General features: G+C 46.2%; 1 protein-coding gene across 1 annotated transcript in view; it reads right to left on the bottom strand.

The window, feature by feature from the left end:
- Positions 1–19,670, bottom strand: part of PTPRJ (protein tyrosine phosphatase receptor type J) — a 168,934-nt gene that overhangs the window by 10,218 nt on the left and 139,046 nt on the right. The window contains exons 10-21 of the mRNA XM_042904241.1: positions 19,380–19,670; positions 15,567–15,698; positions 13,908–14,118; positions 13,670–13,794; positions 11,615–11,702; positions 9,346–9,387; positions 8,320–8,328; positions 8,128–8,215; positions 6,156–6,246; positions 3,932–4,005; positions 3,694–3,828; positions 535–654 (exon numbers count right to left, since the gene is read on the bottom strand). Coding sequence (XP_042760175.1) covers positions 535–654; positions 3,694–3,828; positions 3,932–4,005; positions 6,156–6,246; positions 8,128–8,215; positions 8,320–8,328; positions 9,346–9,387; positions 11,615–11,702; positions 13,670–13,794; positions 13,908–14,118; positions 15,567–15,698; positions 19,380–19,670 — 1,406 coding nt within the window. The remainder of the gene's footprint in view (positions 1–534; positions 655–3,693; positions 3,829–3,931; positions 4,006–6,155; positions 6,247–8,127; positions 8,216–8,319; positions 8,329–9,345; positions 9,388–11,614; positions 11,703–13,669; positions 13,795–13,907; positions 14,119–15,566; positions 15,699–19,379) is intronic.

Below are 19,670 nucleotides of genomic sequence, written 5' to 3'. Positions count from 1 at the left end.
AAGGAAGGAAGGAAGGAAGGAAGGGAGGAGAAAAAGAAACAGACTGACAAATAGAACAAACTGGTGGTTGCCATACGGAAAGTAGGTCAGGGGATGGGTGCAATAGGTGAAGGGGACTAAAAGGTACAAACTTCCAGTTATAAAATAAATAAGCCACAGGGATGAAAAGTACAGTGTAGGGAATATAAATGCTATATGGTGACAGATGGTGACTACACTTATTACAGTGAGTGCTGTGTAACATGTATAATTGTTGGGTCCCTGTGCTGTACCCCTGAAACTAATATAATATTATATGTCATCTATACTTCAGTGAGAAGAAAAAAATAACTTATGAAATTTCTCTTAATACAGTAAAGCTAAAGAGTTGCCTTACAGTGTATGTAGATAGTTTTATTCCGTAAAAAGAGAGCAAAAGTATTTTTCTGATGCATAAAAAAAACATATTGCTTAACATCAACCTAAAAAGTATCACCCCAAAACTAATATATAGTCATCTTTTCTGAGACCTATCCATCTTGGCCTCTTACTTACATTTTTCACTGTGAAGTCTCTGATGGTCCACTGTGGAAGAACAATTTCTGAGGTCATTGCCACAGTTATGTCCCCATAGTCCTGAGCTTGCTTGGAGGGCCAGTATTCCTCACATTTGGTCTAGAATAAAATTGCATTAAAAAAAAAAAAATTGGGTCACATTGTCTGTCATCACTAAAGCCTCAAAAGGGAGACCAGATATTGAAAACTGGCATCAGAGGCTGGGAGTTCTGTTTGACTCCCAAAACTGTTTTTTCATTTACAATTATTGCCAACTCTTTTAAAATTGGGAGGTTTCTCATAAAAATGCAGACTTTTGGCTTCTCTTGAGAAATCAGAAGATCCAGCCAACACTGAGCCCCAATTTCTGCATGAAAATGGACTTAGAGCAGAACAGACATTGTCCCTTCTCTGGGGACATAGTGTCAGCCAGTTCCACTTGGCCCCCAGAGCAGCCAGTCCATAACTATTCACTGAACTAAATTCAGACTGACCCATAACCCCTTGCAGCTAGAAGAAACGAGGACTTCGCCCAATACTTTTAGATCCACACTAATTATAATACAAATACAGACACCAATAAAGAGAATCAAATCAAATCACTCTGGGCCTTTGATTTTCATAAGTTGGTGGGCAGATGTGAACAGAAATAAAAACCAGGAGGGGCGCCTGGGTGGTTCAGTCGGTTAAGCGGCCGACTTCGGCTCAGGTCATGATCTCGCGGTCCGTGAGTTCGAGCCCCGCGTCGGGCTCTGTGCTGACTGCTCAGAGCCTGGAGCCTGTTTCGGATTCTGTGTCTCCCTCTCTCTGACCCTCCCCCGTTCATGCTCTGTCTCTCTCTGTCTCAAAAATAAATAAACGTTAAAAAAAAAAGTTTTAAAAAAAAAGAAATAAAAATCAGGAAACATCGGTTCTCCACGAATATCCAAATCCCCAGATTTGGTAAATGATTTCACACACACACACACACACACACACACACAGTCTCCCACTCTCTCTCTCCCTCCCCACCCCCTCTGAGAGGCATACTCTACTGCAGGTGGCTTCCAATTATCTAACTTCTGCAGGTGGCTTCTATTATCTAACTCACCTGGGAGGTCTGTTTTGCTTTAAAAACAGATGCCCAGGCCCCACCTCCAGAGCTTCAGACTCTGGTTGGGGACCTGTATTTTCAAGAAGATCCCAGTTTCTAGATCACTGCTCCCAGAAAGAACGCACATCTTGGACACTCAATGACATAGACCTGATGCTCAGCTCAGCCTCTTCCCAGCTGGGTTTCTGTTGCCACCCTGTAGGCAAGTTCTTAAACTCTCTGAGCCTCAGTTTCCCCATCGATACAGTAATTATACAGGAGGGTTGTTACAGGAAAGAAATAACATAAATGGAGTATCTAGTGCAGAAAGCTCACTGGCTCCCTTCCCTTTTCATCCAGAGTCAGTAAATCTACTTCCCTCCTGACTTTCGATACACAAGGGCTCACCTAAGTTCATTCTCTTCATGTTCTCCATTAATTTAACTATGTCATGTTCATTCGTCTAACAGATATTTAACAGAATGTTCCATGTACCAGGCCCGAGCTCCACAACACCATAAAGTTTATCTGCATTCACGAAGTTCTTTTGTTTGCACAACAGCCTATTCTCCGGATGCAAGGAGGTGGTGGAACCCAAGCTTCTATATCGCAAGCCCCGTGAAGATGGGAACCAGTTCTTACCGTGTTTTGTGATCTTTCCCTCCCCCAGCCCCAGCCCCTAGCAGAGCACCTTACACATACTTGGGGCAGGATAAACATTCAAGTTAAATAAAGAACACTAAAAGAGGTTTCGGGGCACCTGGGTGGCTCAGTCGGTGAAGCATCCAACTCTTGATTTTGGCTCAGGTCACGATCTCACACTTCATGAGACTGAGCCCCATGTTGGGCTCTGCGCTGACAGCGTGGAGCCTGCTTGGGATTCTCTCTCTCTGCCCTTCCCCTGCTCACACACACTCTCTCTCAAAGTAAATAAACTTGAAAAAAAATTTTTTTAAAGGGGCTTCAATGGGTTCCCACAACCACCCAGGGCAGAGCCACTCCAAGTGTGTACTCCAGAGCAGCAGAAGCAGCCGCACCGAGAACTCTCCAAAATGCAGTTCTGGGGATCCCAGCCCAGACTGCCTGAACCAGAAGCTCTGGAGGCAGAACCACCCTCCAGGGGATTCTGATGGACTTTCAGGTCTGAGAAGCACTGGCCTAGGGAGTGAATTCCTATTCCTCAAGTAACAAACCCACAGGAAAACATTCCCAGAGCAACGTTAGGTCCTATTCCTTGGGTACAGAATTTCTGAAGTCAGCCTGTGTCTTTCAGGTCTCCTTAGATGCATTTATGGAGACATGGGATTTTATTAGAAGAAGAAATCTTATCTTTGGTGGAAGCAGCCGGGGGGTTTCAGGCCATCACAGGGGAGAGGGGACTGCTGAGGTTTATCTGGGGAGAAGTCTGAGATTTGGGGTAAAGTAAGGGTTCCAAGGCTAAAAATTGGGTTTGATCACTGAGTTGGTCGAATATATCATCTCACAGATGAACAAGCTGGATGCTTAGAGACACAGAGCTGAGACAGCCGGAGCCGTTTCTGCTCGGGACTGGGAGCTTTGCGCTGAGCGACCCCAACTCCTGTTCCTTGTAACTCTAGCTGCAGCAGCCCCATGAACAGAGAACACTGATATTCATCCACAAAAGAAGGTAACACTAAAACTCTTCTTTGTTTAAACTGATTTTTAAGCGTTTTTCTTAGAAAAGAAAAATACAGAAAACGAGTTTCTAAGACTAGAGGTGATGTTTGGGGGAGTGTTTTCTTTAAAAAACAAAAATGCTTCTTAAGATATACTTTCACTGGGGCGCCTGGGTGGCTCAGTCGGTTGAGCATCCAACTTCAGCTCAGGTTCATGATCTCATGGTTCGTGAGTTCGAGCCCCGTGTTAGGCTCTGTGCTGACAACTCAGAGCCCGGACCCTGCTTCAGATTCTGTGTCTCCCTCTCTCTCTGCCCCTGCCCCGCTCGTGCTCTCTCTCTGTCTCAAAAAATAAATAAACATTAAAAAAAATTTTGTAAAGATATCCTTTAACCACAGCCAAAATGAATTAATTAATTTAATTTAATAATTTAAATCCAAGATACTTACCCTTCCCTGTTCGACACATTTGGTCAACATAACAATGGCATATACATTTTTCTCCCAAACCATACGCCAAAAATCTTTCAGAGTGTTGGGTAAAGGCCCTTGGGTGGCAATAAATTCTTTCTTGGAATGGTAGCCCTAAAACACGGAAAGTGACAGAAATTCAGCATCAGAGAAACAAAGAGGAGCCCTGAAGATTTCATCCTTACAAGCCGTGCCATGGGAACGTCCCCCCACTTACAGGCATGTAGTTGGCATTGATGTAGTCGTCAGTTGAATGGGCCTGGACAGAAAGCTTGACACGGGAAATATCATCTATGACATTAAGAGAAAAAAGGTCCCCATTAGAAGCAAATGTTTGAGGAGAATTACATATAAGAGAGAAAAGTACAAAATGGCAACACATTGTGAGGGTGTGCTACGTGGCATTTTACAGAAAATGAGATGACCTTAATTTGACCTTCACAGTCAGCCTATGTGACCGGCACAGAGAAGTTAGGTAATTACCCGGCAAAGCTAGTAACTGGCAGAACCAGGGTTCAAACTCAGGCAGCCTGACACTGGGGTGCAAGCTCCTAACCACACCAGACCACCTTCTGAAACAACACAAACCTACTACTATTAACATCCTTGGGTGTGTGCCGTGAGCCAGGGAGTGCACTGAGCAATCTTATTTATTCCTCAAAACCACCCTACCGGCCTGTGTACCCATTTTACAAATGAGGAAACTGAGGGTCAGGAAGATTAAGTGACTTCTCCCAGCACTGATGTCTGGTCAAGGGCAGTCAATTCAACTCTAGTGCCCTTTCCACCATGGCAGGGTAAACACCCAAATCTGCATACTTTATTTCCATAGAAATGTTATTACGACAAGACAGTACCAAATTCCAGAATAAACTGAATGTGTAAGACTATTATAGGCGGAAAGATCTAAAACACAAAAATTCTCATGTTTTCTAAATACTATCATCTGAAAACCACACAAACGTGTCCAACTCAAGAAATGAGATAATAACTTGAGAATTTCAAATGTCAGGCGGAATAATCAGCAGCAGCACCACGTGCTTCCCTGTCTTTGACTATACACCATCTCGTCCTCCTCTTGGACAAAACAATATGACAGTTCCAAGCTCGGTTACCAACATGACTCGTAGTCTAGAACTTTCCCAATAAAAACAGTACCCGAGGGGCACCTGGGTAGCTCAGTCGATTACACGTCCGACTTCAGCTCAAGTCATGACCTCGCGGTTCGTGAGTTCCAGCCCCGCGTCGGGCTCTGTGCTGACAGCTCGGAGCCTAGAGCTGCTTCAGATTCTGTGTCTCCCCCTCTCTCTCTGCCGCTCCCCCACTCTCACTCTGTCTCTCTTTCTCAAAAAATAAATAATAAACGTTAAAAAAAAATTAAAAAAAAAAACAGTACCCGAACTCTGGATCTGAAAACCTCTGCAGCAACTGTAAGATCAGGCCAGTGATCCTGGGTTAACCCTAGAAGGGCAGGATGGAGGCGTATCCCACTAGCCTGATTTTCAAAGCATTTTTCCTGGAACAAGGTTCAATGCCTGCTGTCAATACAAAGGGGATGGCGGGGAGGGGGCACAGGGAGGAGATGAAGAGAAAGCACACAAGCTAAAAAAATCCTGAATCTAAACAGAAGTTAATGTTTTAGGCCAGGAAAGAAAAACACAGCCTCACATATAAAACGACAATGTCTCTAAATGTACTGGTGTAAAAAGTATCAGCAGAACCTAGAAATTACGCCTAAATCAGAACACAGCTGCAATCGACTGATACGTCTTTGTACCCTAGCTCTCATCTGAAAGAAAGACCGCAAAGAACTTTTCTGTGGAGGAAGGTTCACATTTCATCTGAATGGATGATGTAACAAATAATTCTTATTTTAAACCCAATTTGTCGTTAGCCCCGTGCATTCGGCAGATATTGTTAATTCTCAAAATGTGAATCCAGATACAATTCATAATTAGCAGTGGGATGCATTCAGCCAACCAGAGATGTATCCGGACAAGCAGAAAGCATCACTCCCTGCCTGTCCTCCTCTTACCCACCTCCTTTCTAGAACTATGTTAGCTGAAATAAAGGGGCTTTGAGATAGAGGGGATAAGAGCACAGACTCTAATCCTTACCCTGAAAGAAATGACAGACCTAATCCAGAGCCCGGCCTGCCTGCCACGGGCCTCTGTGTGACTTGGGACAAATCACCTAGCTACTCTGTGCCTCGTTTCCTCATCTGCAAAATGAATATGCTACCACCTACTGCATAAGGTTCTCATGAGGCCTGGATTCAAAGGAATATGCCTAAATACAAGGCTAAATTAGCACACCGCAGGTGACTCCTGAATAATTGTGGAGGTGGTTAGTAACTATCTTGACCCCACTTCCCTCCACTGTGAGAGGGGCGACGGCCAGGGACAGACAAAAGGGAAGATCTTGTGGAAAAAACAACTCACACGGCAGAACGTTATTATAGCGATTCTTTCCTCTGTTCTCAGCCAGTTCCGCTGTATATTTAGGTAGACTAATTCCAACAAGCTTCAGATCCTGAAAACAAAACAAATGAGTCGTCCATTTAGTTAGTGTCCAGATATTATTTATACTGAGCATCGCGTAGGACAAAACAAAGTGTGAAGGCAGAGGTGTTTTGAGTTAAAGGTATGTTGGAGTTCTAACCCTCAGGACCGGGGAATGCAGCCGTATTTGTCCTCAAAATAAGATGAGGTCATAGTGGATTAGGGACGGGGAGCCTTAATCCAACAGGACTGACGTCTTTACAGAAGAAGAGGCGCTGAGATAGACACTCAAGAGGAGGCGGCCATGCTGAGGTGAAGGCAGGCACAGGACTTAGGTTGTTACAAGCTGGGGAAGCCAGGCGGGAGCTTCTTCTAGAGGCTTCGGAGGCACCTCAGCCCTAGCAACAGCTTGATTTAGGTCCACTGGCCTCCAGAACTGTGAGAGAAGGATTTGCTGTTGTTCTAGTGCTTTGTGACCACAGCCCTTGGAAACTAATGCAAAGGTTAAAATAAAAGAAAAAGGATAATCCTTGCCTTCCAGGTGCTTACACCCCGGGAGAGAGGCACAGGCAGAAATAACTAACATCAGGGTGCCTGGGGGTCTCAGTCAGTTAAGCATCTGACTTCGGCCAGGCCATGATCTCATGGTTCGTGAGTTCCAGCTCCCCATCAGGCTCAGTGCTGACAGCTCAGGGCCTGGAGCCTGCTTCTGATTCTGGGTCTCCCTCTCTCTCTGCCCCTCCCCCGCTCATGCTGTCTCTCTGTCTCTCTCTCTCTCTCTCTCTCTCCCTCTCAAAAGTAAATAAACATTAAAAATTTTTTTTTTAATTTAGAAATAACTGATGTTACAACAAGGCAGAATTAAATAAACACCACATGTCACAGATGAAACAGGTAGAAAGAGAATTTAAGTCCTCCTGGGCTGTGCTTTGAGTTGCACACTAGGTTCAATGGCAGGCCCAAAAAAGCCAGGCCCCCTTCCTAACTCCTACAACCTGTGGATGTGACCTTATTTTGGAAAAGAGTCTTTGCAGATGTATTTAGGTTGACAACATTGAGGTGAGATCATCTTGGATTATGTGGGTGGGTCTTAAATCCAATAAGTGTCCCTGATACACAAGACATCCAGAGGGGAACCACGGGGAGCAGGAGGAGGAGACCACAGAGAGTGGAGTGACTGGGCCCTAAGCCACGGAACGCGTGGAGCCACCCGAATCAGAAAAGGCAAGCAAGAGGTTCTCCCCCAGAGATTTGGAGGGACCACTGCCTTGCTGACACCTTGACTTTGGACTTACTATAGCCTCCAGAACTGCAAGAGAATAAATTTCTGTTGTTTCAAGCCACGAGTTTGTGGTGATTTGTTATTGCAGCCGCAGGAAACCAATGCAAAGAGGGAGTAGATTCAATAAAGGCAGAGACCACAGCAGGGCAGCCCAGGGAGGGCGAGTGTGCTCGGCCAAGCTGCTGTGGGGGGTAGAGCACATGGGGACTGACAGGCAGAAACTCTTTCCGCAGGACTTCACAGAATGCTCCGGAATCAATGTCGGCCACACAGCCGTCAAGCCCCAGCCCGGAAATGCCAGCCAGAACAGCTTCCTAATTACCCCAGTTAACAGCCCTCAGACTTGAACTTGAACGCCTAGTTTCTCTACCTTTCGCTCTCTCTCCCTCTCCGCATAATCTTCATTTATCAACAAGACTGAACACACAAACCACTAGAAGCAAGGGTACACCTAAGTGCTCACAGCCCACAGGGCCACTAGGAGCCCTGAGGTCTACCTGACAGAGTTCCTCTCCCCTCTAAGAGGGCCGCCTCTTATCCAGCGCTCCCCCACGCAATAAAAACAGACGGTTTTCCAACTTGCAGGAGAAACATAAAGCAATTAAGAATACGTTATTTACAACCACGTACTTCATATTCTTCTGCAAACCCACAGTTGGAGTCCGCTTGTTGTTTCTTAAAGTAGGCTTCAAAATTCTCCACTTTGATTAACTTGGATCTAAGAAAATAAAAACAGCTTATGAGGACTTTTTTTACATCCAGTGAAGTTCATGCTCAAAACAGAAAAAGACAAGTTATTTAAAAATTAAAAAGGCTACTCACTTTTTAGGTCTTCATCATAGAAAGGGAAAGAAAAGAATAAGAATTAGAAACACCGACTGGATCATGACTCTAGAAATGATAGTAAACATCTTCCCAGAGGAACAAAACCAGAGTATAATGGGGGGAGGGCGTGTCAATAGAATGTTATTTACAAAACAATGAAACGTGTGAATCAGGAAATCTCCCTTCTAGAGCCTGTCATGTAACTGATGGGCTTTGTGACTTTACACAAGGTCTCCTACCTATTGATAACCCGTTTATTTGTTCTCAAAAATCACAAAATATGAGGGGCACCTGGGTGGCTCAGTCGGTTAAGGGTCTGACTTGATTTCGGCTCAGGTCATGATCTCAAGGTTGTGAGATAGAGTCCTGGCATCAGGCTTCGCTCTAGGCATGAGCCTGCTTAAGACATTCCCACCCTCCCTCTCTCTCCCTCTCTCTCTCTCTCTCTCTTCCTCCCTCCCTTCCTCTCTCTCTGCCCCACCCCCACCCTCACTCATGCTCTCAAAAAAACAAAAAATCAGAAAATACATATTTATTGGTAGAATATGGAAGTAAGGTTCTACTTGCCATAGTAGAACACGGCAAGGAAGCAGGCAGCTTCGGGAGACTAATAAACAGAGAGTCCTTGCAGAAAAACAAAGTTAGCAAGAACTCCTGCATGATCAAGGCCAAATGTGTCAATCAGGAAAAATGACAGCAAGTTCCATCAAAAATTCACTAGAGGGGCACCGGGGTGGCTCGGTCGGTTAAGCCTCCAACTCCTGGTTTCAAATCAGGTCATGATCTCACAGTTCGTGAGTTCAAGCCCCCCAACATCGGGCTCCTCTCTGACAGCACTGAACCTGCCTGAGATTCTCTATCACTCTTTCTCTGCCCCTCCCCCACTCGCCTGCTCTCTCAAAATAAATAAACTTCAAAAAATTTTTTAAACAATAAAAAATAAAGTAAAATAAAAATTCTCTAGATAGTCATTGAGCAGACTGGGGGATTAAATGTTTTAAAGCCATAACTCCAGAGACTTACTTAATTTGAGAAAAGGATACTTCATTATTCTTTGCTTCTTTCCTGTTTTGAAAGAAACAAAGACCCATTAGACCAAGAAAGGGTAATTCTGTGTTTTTTCCCCTTCAACGTATCTACAAAAGGCCTTTTCCCCGGGCATTAGTTCACATATGGCACTAAATCCCATTCGCTAATACTAAGCTTCATGGTCTAAGCAGCAAACACTGATTACAAATCTGTGAAGTAACTCTCTTTCATACCATCCAAAAGTATGGAAGAATCTTGCTCGGGCAACTTTTAGGAATATCTTTGGGTAAAAATACATTAGCAGCTGACCCTTTGGTAAAGCCAGACTCATTTTTTCATGCTGTTTCTTGAGAAAGGCCTTTCTGATGAGTTAATGAAATAAATCAGAAAATATAGCCACTGTAGATATGGAGGCGGGGCATCTGGCATTCTCCTGCATTGCTGGCCAAACCCCATACTGGTGTCAAAAAATAATAATAATAAAATAAAAAAATAAAAATAACCCTCTGGAGGGCACCCTGGCAGTGCGTATCAAACTGAAAACATGCATCATACCCACTGTCCCAGCAACTGCCCACCTTGGAATTTAGCCTAAGGAAATAATCAGGAATGTGCTCAAAGATTACTGTGGCAAAAACAAAAAACCAAAGAACAAACCTGAAAACATCTGGAAAATTGGTTGAGTAATTTCTGTACAATTGAATACTCCACAGCCACTTAAAATGAAGATTTAAAGCTGTCCACAATGTCTTAAATAATAACGCAGACTAGAAAATAATACACATAATAGGATTCCACTTGTGTGTGAGTTTCACGATCCTATCAATGTTCAGAGTCATTTTGGGCTGTGATTATGAATCATCCAGTGTCTTTGCTCTTCTGTATTTTTGGGGGGGGGGGGGCCACAAGCATGTATAACTTTTATTTTAACAAGAAACAATAAAGCTGCTTTGACCCCTCCCTCAGAAGACATTTTTTTTACTCTGCCTGTCAGCCCTACAGGGCAAGATGGCGGCAGAGGGACCAGGCAGAGTTACATCGAGGAACTCTGAGCCAGAATGAAATTCTCCAACTGGCAGAAGTTGACAACCAGGAATGAACCCCAGCTGATACGCAGGCTTCAACGGCCGCACGGTCAGACAGGAGACTGAGCAATGAAGTGCAAACACCAAGTTCAAGTTCATTTCCACGCTTCCCACACTCAGCTTGTGCCTCCTTGCAAGGCGGCTTTAAAGATTTTCCTCCTAGAGCCCCGATGAGTATGAGATTTGACAGAAGACACAAATCCAGGTGCAGAGTGAGCTAGCAAAACAGAGCTGCGATTTTTTTTTTACTATTTAACTACCTCGAAGGGTAGTTGTACAGATAACAATAGTAGCATACAGGGTCCAAGGCACTGTTGAAGCCTTGTATTTATTTTACGCTCCCCCTGTCACAAGTTAGGTCCCGTTATTATCCCTACATCACAGACTATGTGGACATTACAGCGAAGCTCCCTAACCACTAGTAAGTCAGAGCATGTGTTCAAACTTAGCTAACTCTCGAATGAAATCTCTTGGGGCTCCCGGGCAACTCGGTCGGTTAGGCATCCGACTCTTGGGTTCGGCTCAGGTTATGATCTCACGGTTCGTGAGTTCAAGCCCCGCATCGGGCTCCGCACTGACAGCATGGAGCCTGCCTGGGATTCTTTCTCTGCCCTTCCTCCACTCTCTCTGTCTCTCAAAATAAATAAACTTAAAAAATTTTTTTTTTAATTTTAATGAAATCTCTTAACACCTCAACACTGACTTGTGGACCAGAGGGCACTGTTCGAAAGGAGCACTGCACACTGCAGCATTTGCCCCGACCTGATGCCATAGGGGCTGAGACGAAGTACAACTGGCCAGATAGTGAAGAGCCTGGGTGACAGGGACATGGGAACTCGTGACACGAGTCCTTCCAACTGTGAGAATGTCTGAAATTTTCCAGAGTAAAAACCTCCTTTAAAAACTAGGGTATTATCGGGGCGCCTGGGTGGCTCAGTCGGTTAAGTGTCCGACTTCGGCTCAGGTCACAATCTCACGGTCCATGAGTTCGAGCCCCACGTCAAGCTCTGGGCCGATGGCTCAGAGCCTGGAGCCTGCTTCTGATTCTGTGTCTCCCTCTCTCTCTGCCCCTCCCCCGTTCATGCTCTGTCTCTCTCTGTCTCAAAAATAAATAAATGTTAAAAAAAATTAAAAAAAAAAAAAAGTAGGGTATTATCATTAACATGAGCAACAGTCACCTCTTCTTCCTCCAGAAGATGAAGCCTCCCACAGCCACAATTACCAGCGCACCAAAGATACACCCAAAAACTGCTCCACAGATGACACCTGAGAAAAGTCCAAATGGAAAGCACTTCAGAAGATGTTCACGAACAAACAACCGACCCAGGGTCCTCAAACCAGAGTGTGAGTGTGTGTGTGTGTGTGTGTGTGTGTGTGTGTGTGTGTGTGTTAAACGCCTTTGGACATAAAGTTAGCCTGGGCATTTGGGATACGGGTTCCCTATCCCCAGTCCACCATAACAGGCTGGTCTTGAGAAAGTCAGTGCTCCTCTCTCCTGAGTATCCTCAACTGCAAACTTAAAGAACTGGGCCATCTGCGATTTTCAAGTTGTTCTTATCGCAGATGCCTTTCTTCACATGAAATTGCATGCAGCAGCCCAATATATAAAATAGAAAACCAGGGGGTGCCTGGGTGGCTCAGTCGGTTGAGCATCTGACTTCGGCTCAGCTCAGGATCTCGCGGTTCATGAGTTTGAACCCCGCATCGGACCCTTTGCTGTCAGCACAGAGCCTGCTTGAGATCCTCTGTCCCCGCTCCTGACCCTTCCCCCGTTTGTGCGCTCTCTCTCTCAAAAATAAACATTTGGGGCGCCTGGGTGGCTCGGTCAGTTAAGCGTCCGACTTCGGCTCAGGTCATGATCTTGCGGTTCAAGCCCCATGTCGGGTTCTGTGCTAACCGCTCAGAGCCTGGATTTCGCTTTGAATTCTGTGCCTCCCTCTCTCTCTGTTCCTCCCCTACTCACACTCTGCCTCACTGTCTCTCTCTCTCAAAAATAAATAAAGAACAAAAAAAATTTTTTAACAATAAATAAATAAACCATTTAAAAAATAAATAAATAAAATAGAAAGCCAGGCAGAAACGCTCTCGTGGAGGTTGGGTGGCAGCAGACAGGATCTCCTGACTGGCTCTTGTTTGGTGGAGTGACCAGTGTTTAAAGACTACGAGCCAAGGGGCACCTGGGTGGCTCAGTCAGTTAAGCATCCGACTTTGACTCAGGTCACGATCTCGCGGTCCGTGAGTTCGAGCCCTGCATTGGGCTCTGGGCTGATGGCTCGCAGCCTGGAGCCTGCTTCCGATTCTATGTCTCCCTCTCTTTCTGCCCCTCCCCCATTCATGCTCTGTCTCTCTCTGTCTCAAAAATAAATAAACGTTAAAAAAAATTTAAAAATAAATAAATAAAATAAAATAAAGACTACAAGCCAAAATGTTCCACATGGTTCCCGGCACCTCTGACGTTGTGAGACTAACACCCACGTGTGAGTGGAAATACCGACAGCTCTGTACTCTTGGGACATAACACCCTTTTGTTTATTGGGGAAGGCTGCAGGGACTCCCTGCACTTTGCTTCTGGGGCTTCTTTCCCAAAGCCAACAACTATCGAGTACAAAAACGAGACCAACTAACAAACCAGTTAGTCACGTTGTCTCTGGCCTGAAGGCAGAGTATGTACCCCGCTTGGGTCCTTGAAGCTCCTAAATGATTCTGTGTGACAAAACACGGCTGTGCTTGACAAGGAGTCTGAGGCAAGACTGTCAGGCCTGCCTCTGAGCCACTGTGTAACTTTGGGCAAGTCACTGCCCCTCTCTGGGCCTTAACAGCCTCATTTCTAAAAGAAGAACGGGACAAGACGATTTCTGTGGCTCCTTCCAACCCTCACATTCGAAGGCTCTATGTACCGAAAGTGAAATTGTGTGCCTGGCACACGGTCACACAAATAACCACACTGACAACAAAGGCCTATGCAGTGTTTGCAGAGTGGAAGTGCAGCTGGCACTCGGAGAAGGGAGAGTGTGGGGTGGGGGCTCGTGGGGACCTCAGTCGAGGGAACAGACATGGGTCCTGGTGACATCTCAACTTCTAGGAGGAGAGCCCAGCCCTCCCAGGCGGCCAAGACCTGCTTCCTGGAGCCACGTGAATATGAGAATTGATGGCAGACACAAATCCAGGCTTCCTGTGGACACCAGAAGCAAAAACCCACTGAAATGTTAACAGCACCGCTGTTCTTTCTCTACCTGGATCTTGGGGCAAGAAAACAGCATCCGAATAGTGACTGAAGGACACGTAGCTCTCGGGCCCATCTATGAGTCCGTCATTGTGAGGGTTAAAGGTGATGTTGGTGAAGCCGGCCACACAAGCCCTGTAGGATGACAAGAAGGAAAGAGGCTGCTGAGACACAGCCACCACCCCAGGCACGTAGGGCTTTGCGCTCGGGAGGCTCAGCCCCAAAGGGCAAGAACCACCAGGCATTACCGATAGGAGCCCAGGGGTTCCAGCTTGCCGTTGTAATAGCCGTGCGTGGTCGACTCGTTCCCAACGTCAATTTCGTATTTCAAGACTTCAGACAAGTCCTGAGAACGTCTCTTTTCTTCTGTTGTTATGAGGTATGTCACGTAAGTATTTGAGGCCCCCTTTTTGAAATCTTCATATGTATATCTCAAAACATCTGCAGATGGGCGAACAGCTAAGAAAGACACACAGAAGGAAAGTCCTGAGAAAGGGATTCCAGACAAAGGTTTACGTCTCGCCCACGTCTACATAATGACATTGACACTGGGTGATAACGATGACAATGATGACAGAGCACAAGGGTGCTCTCGGCCCAGGCTTTACCTCTGTTGAGTTCTAACTGTTTGACTTACATACTCTCTGTACTAAACGATAGCAACTAACAAGAGTCTCATCACATACATTGACTAGTCCCATCTTACAGATGGGAAAATGAAGGCCGGGAAAGCTAGCAGGACCTGGGCCCAAGGCCACACCGCCCACACAGTGGGGTTGATTTCTAACCCAGACCATCAGCTTGGAGCGTGTGGTCTCATCCACCACAGGCTGGTACTGGTCATTGTGGTCACTAGGAAATACTGCCTCCTTCATTCGGCGAAGGTATAAGCTTGGATGTTGCCGAAAACCTTTCCAACACAACGACTTGAAACAGACCCCAAACAAAAAGCCAGAGAGACTGAGAGATCTCAGCATTAGTTGTTGAAACTCTGCCGTGCGTTTATGACACCAGCAAAGTCCTTGTCTTTCAGGATCCCCACTCCCCTTACAAGGTGCTTGATCTCTACGTCCTCGAGGAGGTGAGGGCAGTTATCATGGGCTGAGAGAATGGACAGAGGTGCCCCTGCGTGATTCATATTTAAAGAATCAACAAAAACAACAGAACTGGGTCCTGAAAGCCCAGCCTTGTGCAAAGCACCCACACACAGCTAACAAAGACACCCTCTAGTCGTGCCCTCCTTCCCACCAAAGAATGTAAAGGAGTCCTGTCAGGAAAGGGGGCTTGGGGGCCTCCTCCACTCTCAGCTGTGAGGATGGCTCTTTGCAAGTTCCCACCACAAATGCAAACCACTTTCTGTTTTCCTTCAAGAGACAGCCACCCTTTGAGTATGGTGGCGGGGGGGGGGGGGGTATGTGAGCGTGTGGGTGAGAGAGGGAAAGAGAGAGAGTTGCTTAAGACTAATATTCTGCCACCTCGAGGGCCCTGTGTTGTAAAAGAGAAGAAAAACCTAGATCAGAGGTCAGCGAGGTAGGATCCACAGGCCAAATCCAGCCAGCCACCCCTTCCGGTAGACAACATTTTATGGGAACAGCCACACTCATTCTTCACACATCTTCCGCGGTGGTCTTGTGCCACAACAGCAGAGTCAGGTGGCCGCAACAGAGACTGCATGGCCTGCAAAGCTTAAACTCTTTGCAATCCAGCTTTTTACAGAAGGCCTGTCAATCCTGACCTAGACCGTCGGGCAAATAGCTCACCCACCCGCTTCTCAGTGCCAAAGCGTGGGCTACAGTGTAAAAACAGACACGTATTTGTAGCTCTAATGTGCCTCAGTGGGCACAGGAATGGCACCCGGTCACGACACAGCTCACTGGCTGTTTAACCCGTAACTGACCCCTCCTTACCGTCCCCAGTGGTGAGAATGAGCGCATAAGCTTTGATGGGTCCGTGGCTGGCTTCAAACCCACTGAACTCAACCTTTACCGAATTGTGACTGATGGATGTAATATTCGGGGATCCGTCTGGAGGAGGGGGATCTAAAACAGAACAAAACAAAACACGATCACCCACCATTTAAAATCAAAGAAGAGGGGTGCCTGGGTGGGTCAGTTGGTTAAGCATCTGACTTCGGCTCAGGTCATGAACTCGTGGTTCATGGGTTCGAGCCCCGCGTCGGGCTCTGTGCTGACAGCCTGGAGCCTGCTTCGGATTCTGTGTCTCCCTCTCTCTCTGCCCCTCCCCCTGTTCGTGCTCATTCTCGATCTCTCTCTCTCTCTCTCAAAATAAGAAATATATAAAAAAAAAAAAAAAAAAGAACAAAATGATTAAGGAGGCATTTGCTACCATGCCCTCAAGTCCTGCCCTTGCTGTGGGAGTGGTGTGCTGGGCTCATCCAGAGCAAGGGGCAGGGAAGGGCAGTGGAAGGCAGAGCTGCAGATTCCCCCAGCTCACAATGGCACCTCCAGCGTGCCCCGCCACATGCCTGGAGAAGGCTCCCGGCAAACTTGCTAGTTGAAAACAACCTCCCTCTCCTATGTTTCCCCAGCCCCTTCTGACCCAGAGGCGGCAGGTGCCGTATCCTGAAAAGCAGGGCAGGAGGAGAGCGACAGATAAAAGGCCTGTGTGGCTGGAACTCAAGGAGGGAGCTGTCCGCAGCACCTGCCCACTGCGTGGACGCGGCACCAGATGGCTTGGTCGCTGAGGACCATGATGGAACAGAACAGATACCCAGAGGGAAGCAAAGCTGCAATGGAGAGAAGGCACTTTCTCCTGAGACCTGGCTGTGTTCCTGTTCCACATCCTTCACACTAAAGTCCTCATTTTTGCCTGAGTTGGTTTAAAATGCCAACCAGAGAAACCCGACCGACCCTCTTCCTAGAAACCAGAAAAGCACACACAGGAATGTCCCACGAGTGACCCTCATGATGACGTGCCTCCCCTTTCTGAGCTGAGCTTGTGCGGTCACCCTCTGGATGAACACAAAAGAAGAAAATGCTGAATTAAAGATGATCCTTCTACACACACACACACACACACACACACACACCATACACACATGCACTCTACCTAAATTTGTCTCCCACGTACAGTTTGAGTGTTTTCATTAGTGTGTCAAGATTCCAGGAGGCTGAGAAAGCTGAACAAAAACACCACCGCGAGGCTCCCACACGTGCGCTGGCCAGCACGGCAGCCGCCAGCCACCCGGAACAGTTAGCTCTGAAAATATGACCAGCCCAAACTCAGATGAGCCACACACATAAAACACGGACTGGACGTCAAAGACTTAGCACGAAAAAAGAATGCAAAGTATCTCATCAGTAATCAACTTCACAGAGATCACACAAATTACTTCACACAGTGAAACGATAATGTTTTCAACATAGTTCAATAAAATGTGATTGAAATCAATGCCAGCTGTTCCTTCTTACCTTTTTTAACGCAGCTCCTAAAAAAGGTTAAATTCTGCAGGAGACTCACATTTTCTACCGGGCCGTTGCAGCTCTGAACCAGGCTTCGGCAACCACTCAAGTAACTGACAGCAGTGACGGCTTGGAGGCGCCGTTCCCAGGTCTAATCGTCAACCGCCTGGCCAGACTTCCTAACACAGGCTCCCAGGATTCCCCCCAGCGCTCTGCCTTTGAGCTGCCCAGAGAGGACTAGACTGTGGGTGGCAGGCTAACTCATCTACCTGCAAGACTGGAAACGCTTTCCCTCTCTCTGCTTAGCTGAATCCTATGCTCCAGGGGCCCCGTCTGCCTTACTCACCGGTGTCCCTTACGCCAGGCACACACGGTGCAACTAACAAATATTGGTTAAAAGACCATCACTTCAATTCCCCCAGATTTACCCATCCCACCAACGCTTCCTACCTCTCCTGGGGAAATTGCAGCTCCGCTTTTCCAGTAAATAAAAGACGTGTTAAATTTGTATATGAAAATTCATCTGAGGAAAGGGAGAGCTACAGAATAGAAAGTAAGAGAATCCCTGGACTAAGTAAGTGGTCATTATCCAACCCTACCATACTGTTCAGGCTCAGAAACTACTTCTGACAAGTTCCTTCTCTTCACCAGGCACTGAGCATAGCCCTAGAGATACCAAATCAGATGTGGCTGATGTTCCTCAGCAGCTCAAGAGATGACATGATTAAAGAGAACTACAAAAAGGTTCATTATTTCCATTATGTTCTAGAGTGCTGCAGAAACCCAAAGGAGTGTGACCCAGGGCCATCCTCTACAGTGTGGACTACACAACTCCAAGGAGCCCCATGCACACTGTAGTCCATATGAATGGTATCCCCTGGAATTGTGTGCTGCACAACCTGAGCAGCCATACATGGCCGCTGTCAAGTGGCCTTCCATACAAATTACCTCATCTAATTTGTTTAACAGTCCTGAAAGCTAGTCTTACTTCCCCTTTTTATAACGAAGAAAAACAAGGCTCATAGAGGTTACGCAGCTTCTCTGAGATCGCACAGCTAGTAAAAGGCAGAACTTAGAATCAAACCCAGGTTGGCCTGTCAAAATCCAACACTCTGTCCACAGAACCCCTCCACCACTTTTCAAGTCAGTGTCCCTGTAATAAGAGGCCTTTTTCTCTTACTATGTCAACCACGAGTTCTTTGGAAATTGTCCAGAAACATTCAGATACCCTAAAGGAAACACATCCAGGGGTTGAAAAGCACAAAGCAAAACCAACCCGCCAGGCTGATCTAAGACATAACATTGGCAAAGACATGGCGAGCAAAAGACAGGTAAAAACGAAGCAAAGATATAAGAAGCAACTTTCTTCCAAAGAAATAAGAACGATGAGCCTGAAAAGTCTGACTAGGGGGATCCCCTGTGCAGTGAGTGACCCCCCCATTCTCCAAAACAGCCGGAGAGCTTATCAATATGGATTCCAGGGAAATAAGAATCTTGACCGAATATATGATAATAGTGAATAAAAGTAATGTTCAATTTTTCAGTGATGGTAATGGCAATATGGTTATGTCTGAAAGAAACGGGAAAGGAGCCCCTATCTTGGAGAAATACTTCTTAAGGTATTTATAAATAAAATTATAGAATGATGAGGACTGGTTTCAAAGTAATCCAATCAGGGAGGAGGGGGGTATAAATGAAAGAAGATTGGTCAAACTCCGACAAATATTGAACTGGGCGATGATGGATATGTGGGTTTCTTTATGCTTGCCTCTACTTCTGTGTACATTTGAATATTTCTATGAAAATGCTTTTCTCATGTAACATAATAAAGGAACTCACTACCTAAAAGAAAATATGGCAGCGAATTATTCTGTAAAGCAAAGGAAACTTTCGGGATGTTAAAAATGAGTCTCTCTTACCCTGCTCTTCAAGACTTGATTTCTACAGATTTGGGTTAACGGTCTATGCCAGCAGAAACAAATATTTTAGGGGCACCTGGGTGGCTCAGTCGGTGAAGTGCCCGACTCTTGGTTTCAACTCAGGTCACGATCTCACGGTTTTGTGGGTTCGAGCCCTATGTCTGGCTCTGTACTGGTGGGGTGGAGCCTACTTAGGATTCTCTCTCTCCCCCTCTCTGCTTGCCCCTCCCCCTCTCATTCTGTCTCTGTCTCTCAAAATAAATAAATAAACTTAAAAAGTATATATTTTAGCAGAAATTTCAAAAGAAATATGGATTTCTAGGCCACACGTGCAGACCCGCTGGGTCAGCGTTCTCCAGGGGTGGACCACAAAGCCCACCTGTGATGCCAGTGAGGCAGGTGTTTTGGGTGGGAGGTGCCGTCTTGTTACAGGACAAGGCAGTGATGCTGATGTTGTAGGAGGTAGAAAAATTCAAATATGTGACATTCGTCCAGTACTCTGTGCCGTTCTCCGAGGAGCAGCTCTCCAGGTCTGTCACATTTTTCCAAGCCCCTCTGCTGATCTCCAGCCCGAAGCCTGTGTTGGTGCCGGGAGGGCAGGCCCACTTGAGAATCAAGGTTGGCTCTTTGGGGACCACCTCGCAGCGGAAGGAGGCTACTGGTGCAGGAT

Source organism: Panthera leo, chromosome D1 (genome assembly GCF_018350215.1).
Source record: "Panthera leo isolate Ple1 chromosome D1, P.leo_Ple1_pat1.1, whole genome shotgun sequence".
NCBI classification, from domain to species: Eukaryota; Metazoa; Chordata; class Mammalia; order Carnivora; family Felidae; genus Panthera; species Panthera leo.
Note: the sequence above shows the minus strand (reverse complement) of the source record. Positions and strands in the feature narration are given on the sequence as shown.